Here is a 5,788-nt window from a genome sequence, read left to right as displayed (position 1 = left end):
GTTTTATGTTCACACAAAATAGCAACAATGCTTATAGTGTGGAATTATTATATTATTAATTATGTGTGGAATTATAATATTAACCTGAAATGCTCTAAAGAACAAGAAATATTCGCCCACATGCATATATATATATATATATATATATATATATATAAAAAAACTCAGAAAATTAAATAATGGGCCCTAGTAATTGTAGGAGGTCTGTTTTTCTCAATTTCTGCAATCTAATACTGTGGTATTGTAATGCCTGGTTACTACAGCTGTCTTACCTTTCTTTGACAAAATGATGAGTAAAGGTTTCAGGGTAGCAGAGGTTTGTTCTGATGAGCTGGGACAGCTCTGGGTAAGGCAGAATGACTGGAGGAGGCAACTCCGACTTAAACCTGAGGAGCATCATCTCCTGGGTTTCCTGGAGACACAAAAACAAACAGAAGGACAAATGCTTGGCAAAACAGCATCCAGTAAATGAGTGTGTAACATAAGGTGTGAGGTAAAACACCACACACAAAGTCAATGAAACAGAATATCACTGATGTCTGGTTGTATCCACTGAGCTGTGGACAAGCAGGAGGATTGAGGTCGTACCTCTTTGGGAATCAGAGAACTGGCCTCTTTGCCGAATGTCTGCAGGGCCACATGAAGCTGGCCTTCTAAGATCAACTGTTTGTTGTCCTCAACAACGTAAGCCTGGTCACATAAAACACATTCAACTCAAGCACAAAGCATCAACCTCTACCTATTTATTGATTAAGATTACAAATACAATAAATCTTACAACACTGTAAAGTGGGACAATGTGACAGATTCAATACAGGAACCAAGAAGTAAACATCTAGAATTTATTTATATGATGTTAAAAAAAAGGGCTGCTGATGATGAGAGTAAAATATCACAAAACACTTATTCAGATCATCAAATACACATACCTTCCAGATAACGATGATGTTTAGGTCTAGCTCATTACACTTCTTGGCGATATTTGTAATGTCAGAGGCTGTGTTGTCACTGTGGCCAGAGCCCTGACTTCTGCTGTTCCTGGGAGCTGAATTCACTTGTTCCAACACCGAGCTCTGACGGCAGCTGAAGAAGAAATCTCCACATGGTGTAGAGGAACTCATGATCTGCACACAGAAAGTCCAGAGTAGGAGAGACATCTGTCTGCAGGTGCACCAAACTGTTCTTGTTACATTAAAGAGTTTGGTGATGGGTCGTCAATTCACCGGCGACTGAGTCACTGCCAGGTGCAGCCACTCCTAGCCACTACTGGCTTAATACAACAATAAAGTACGCTTCATGGGAAATATCTCTTTGGTTATCTAGAATATTCATTCATATGATTTTAAAAATAAAAACAGAAAATAATCATCTTCTGGAAGCTAGTTACTTTGTCATCAGGATCATTCAAAAGTTTGACTGAATGAGGAAATGAGGAACATATTAAAAATGATTTCAAATTCAAAATCTGCTATTCAAGTCTGGACCATCATATAGCTTAAATTAAAACCCTGTAACTGTGCACCACACAGTGAAAAATAAAAATAACCTGGAAATCCAACTGGAGGTAAGGTTACAAACCCTAAAAGATGAATTTGTTCCAATCTGTTAGCTCTGGTCAGTTACAGTATGTCCTGTTACAATTACTGTAAATGTGTTCATGTTTACTTGGCAGACCAGATAGCTAATGCAAAGTTATGCACAATAATTAAGATTACAGCAGTCAGAATATTTATTTACGTCCCTTTAAATATTTTAAGACTAGTTTGTGTAGAATAGCTTGAGGCTCCATATCTTCCTCTCTGCCTGTACATCTCTCTCTCTTCTAAAACAGCTTCGTGAACTCTTCGTTGCTTTGGCGACCAAATCATTCTGTGATTGGGGTGGGAGTGTGGAGTCATTCACCCATACTGCAAGGACAATTTGAAAGAAAAATAGTAGAAAAAAATGTATGCAACTTTAAAATTTGGCCTGTCCTGCACCAGCATATCTATTTGGAAAACAATATTCTTGACTGGAACTTGACAGGCCTGGTGACAACAGACCCAGTTGTTCCCACATTGGTGGTCCTGGGTATTCCCAACTTCATCATTATTAGCCATTTTTGGTGTTTTCAAAAATAAAGGAGGAAGACAAGACGTTAGAAAATCCTTCTAGAAACAGCTTTCAATGTCAGCTTTACCAACAATTCTTTGAAACAAAAATATGAAAGATACTTATTTAATTGTGTTAGTTTTGGTCACATTAAATGATGTGACCATTTAATGTGACCAGTTTTTTGTGTTCTTTATCTGAACTGTTGTGCTTAAAGGATGAAAGTTTCTGATCTGTGGCTATTCTCCCACCAAATTATCCAACCAAATAAGGAGCCTTTGTTTACCACATTTTCCTCTCCTTGAGGCCAGTAAGTTGATATGTTCAGTTTGTAACATAGTATCATTATACTGTCACATAACCGTCCTGGGTTCATGCATACAAGATTCTGAGTCTACATCAAAAATAAAGCAGTGAATTAATCTTACCCGTTCATTTCCAAGATTCAGGTCTGCAAATGTGTATTCTTTTACACCATCAGAGCCTAAGAACAAAGTTAAATCTGTGCTTTCAAAACAGAACATCCAAGATGGCATGTGTGATTGAGACGGAAAAATACCTTCATGGGGTTTGCATCTCATGGCTTTAAAACAAAGCTTAGCTCTTTCTCGACTGCTGAGTCTGCAATCTGGAGAGAGAAATTGAAAGCAGTGAAAAGCAATTGTCCATCCATCCATCCATCCATCCATCCATCCATCTTCTTCCGCTTCATCCGGGGTTGTATAGCAGGGGTAACAGCTTCAGAAGGGAGGCCCAGACTTCCCTTTCCCCAGCCACTTCTTCCAGCTCCTCTGGGGGAACCCCAAGGTGTTCCCAGGCCACCTGAGAGACATAGTCCCTCCAGCGTGTCCTGGGTCTTCCCCGAGGCCTCCTCCTGGTGGGACGTGCCCTGAACACCTCACCAAGAAGGCGTCCCAGAGGCACGAGCCACCTCAACTGGCTCCTCTTGACGTGAAGGAGCAGCAGCTCTACTCTGAGTCCCTCCCGGATGATCGAGCTTCTCACCCCATCTCTAAGGAAGAGCTCAGTCACCCTGCGGAGGAAACCCATTTCGGCCGCTTGTATCCGTGATCTCGTTCTTTTGGTCATGACCCAAAGCTCATGACCATAGATGAGGGTGGGAACGTAGATTGACCTGTAAATCGAGAGCTTCGCTTTTTGACTCAGCTCTCTCTTCACCATGACGGACCGGTACAGCGCCCGCTTTACAGCAGACGCTGCGCCAATCTGCCTGTCGATTTCCCGCTCTCTTCTTCCCTCATTCGTGAACAAGATCCCCAGATACTTAAACTCCTCCACTTGGGGCAGGGCGGCCCCCCGACCCAGAGAAGGCACTCTACCCTTTTCTGGCTCAAAAGCAATTGATCAAGTTTATTTGTGTCGCACGTTTCATCAACAAGGCAGTTCAAAGTGCTTTACATCATAAAAACATCACACATTTTGATGAGTGCCATCAAAAAAATTAATACACATCATATATGTTGGTCAATGTTCCATTTATTGTGGTTCAAAAGCAACTCAAAACAAGAGGCTTTTTGGCCTTGATTTAAAGGCACACATTGTTTCCTGTAGAGGTAAGTATTACAGAGGTTCTGAAGACGCCTCTGACTGAAGACAGTGGCATGGTGGTCTGATGAAGAGGAAGCTCACAGTTTTCCATTCATCTTATGAAACAACTAGGCCCGACATAAAAAGCAATAAATGATAAATTAAAAACAGTAGCAACTGATTAGCTGCCCTATGATTTCATAGAACAGCCAGTATTTAAAAAAAATATATAAATAAAAAAATACTGGAAACATTAAAACCCAGTACACAGTACTATGTTTATACTTATTTTTTCACAAAGTTCCTAATTAGCAGTATTGCCTGTTTTCCCTTTCTGAGCCTAATGATTAATATATTTTGAAGAGAAAGTTTATTGTCCATTTTTGGTTTGTCTATTTAAAATATAAAAATATTTAAAAATATAGTGCTAAATGTTCTTCTTGGAGAAGGTGTACTTGCATTATTATGCCATTTATTTTTGCTATTAATTAATAATGGTCTCAAAATGACAATATTACAGTTTCTCACAATATTTTCTGGGACAATTAATCGCCCAGCAACATGTGTTATCATGACAGGCCTAGAAGCAACTTTGTTTTAACAGAGATGACTGATCAAAAACTAGGAGACCATTCAACCTTCCATCATTCCTGGTGTGTTCACCATTATGTTTGTGGTTGGAAAAAAGCCCATGATCCATGCAATAAGAAGTATTGTGTTTATAATAATTTGAATTAAATTGTAAAACCTTTGTAGAACCTTTAGGTACTAAAAAGTATGCAGAAAAAAATGACAATGATAAAAAAAAAAAACATTTTAAAAGGGAGACTGTCCCTTTTAAAATGGACTTACCATAATTGTTGCATGGATTAATATACTTGTGGAGGCGCCAGTGCTGACTACTGCTAGACACCTGGACAATGTGGAACTCACGAACGCCACTTTCACTCTGTAACAATTGAAAGAAATTTAAACTAAGTTTCTCAACATGATGTGAGAACAAAGAAACTTCATAAGTCAAAGTGTGGTTCATCTTACTGCATTTACGTTCTCCACATCAATAAAAACAAGAGTTCCCCCGCTGCCTTTGTCATCTAGAGAGTGATGTGGGGAAGCACTGCTGCGGCAGGCGGAGGCCTGGACACTCAGAGACCGACTGGCGCAGATAAACACCGTGTGACGCAACACCCGGTGACTTCATGAGGAGGAGATGATAGACCGTTAAACTCAGTTTGGATACATCCATCTTTCCACTGTATGCCAAGCATTTAGTCTGCATAATATCTTGGGAAGCTAAAACTTTTCTGATCAGTTTATAAGGTAAGGTGGGGACAGGCCATATTTCCATCAGTACTTGAGTTTCTGGGTGTACACATTATTTTTGTTGAACAAAGACAATTTTTCAGAATTACTATTCCACATATTTTATCCAATCACCAAACTTGCCAAAAACACTTTCAGCAGAGCTGATTTTAAGATAAGTGCACGCCCAGATGCAGCATTCTACAGAACACTGTCTGTTTTGTTCATCGTGTCAATGTGAACAGTTCAGTGTTCTTTACAGACTCATTTAATTTATCTTAAGATAAATAAAATGCCACCACTAAAATACTCTGGTCACAATTACATTAAAGTAACAATACTCTCAGGATTCATTTTGAGTATATTAATCCTCAAAATCATCTTTCACCTGATTTTGAGTCCTTTCTCTGTGTTCTCATAGTAGAACAGGAAGTTGATTTCGTGAACTCCTTCCTGGTCTGGTCCTCGGAGCCAGAGGGGTAGCCGAACCGACTGTCCTGGCTGCAGTGTGCCACCATGTATTGGGATCTCTGTCACCCTGGAGGGCTGACTGCATGCAGGAGCAGAAACCAGCGTCTCAGAGGACATGGAGCCTGGCTGGAGGGGGGAAGGAAACGTCACATAGGCTGAGCAGTTCTCTGCTGAGTCTGGGCTGGGAGGTGTGAAGGGTGCTGTGCTCTGGCTGCCAAACGTGAAGAAATCAGGGTGCGTGGACGCCACCCGAAGGCCACACAGAGCAACTGCACTGACATTACAGAACTCCACATAAGCTTTCCTGATCTCGCCGCACAGCAGGGCAGTGGGAAACTGCAGGAAGAAAACCTGCGGACACACACACATTAAGATT

At 40.5% G+C, this 5,788-nt stretch overlaps 1 protein-coding gene across 1 annotated transcript in view; it reads right to left on the bottom strand.

Annotated features, from left to right (window-relative positions):
* The window catches only part of trappc8 (trafficking protein particle complex subunit 8), a gene marked incomplete at its 5' end in the record, with an annotated part of 43,932 nt that overhangs the window by 11,419 nt on the left and 26,725 nt on the right, over positions 1-5,788 (bottom strand). The window contains 8 exons of the mRNA XM_015020721.1: positions 273-412; positions 589-690; positions 930-1,124; positions 2,520-2,575; positions 2,651-2,719; positions 4,492-4,588; positions 4,678-4,834; positions 5,330-5,763. Of these exons, the coding sequence (XP_014876207.1) occupies positions 273-412; positions 589-690; positions 930-1,124; positions 2,520-2,575; positions 2,651-2,719; positions 4,492-4,588; positions 4,678-4,834; positions 5,330-5,763 (1,250 nt within the window). The remainder of the gene's footprint in view (positions 1-272; positions 413-588; positions 691-929; positions 1,125-2,519; positions 2,576-2,650; positions 2,720-4,491; positions 4,589-4,677; positions 4,835-5,329; positions 5,764-5,788) is intronic.

This window comes from Poecilia latipinna, unplaced genomic scaffold (assembly GCF_001443285.1).
Source record: "Poecilia latipinna isolate Pla-1442-1.1 unplaced genomic scaffold, P_latipinna-1.0 Scaffold2641, whole genome shotgun sequence".
Classification (NCBI taxonomy): domain Eukaryota; kingdom Metazoa; phylum Chordata; class Actinopteri; order Cyprinodontiformes; family Poeciliidae; genus Poecilia; species Poecilia latipinna.
Note: the sequence above shows the minus strand (reverse complement) of the source record. Positions and strands in the feature narration are given on the sequence as shown.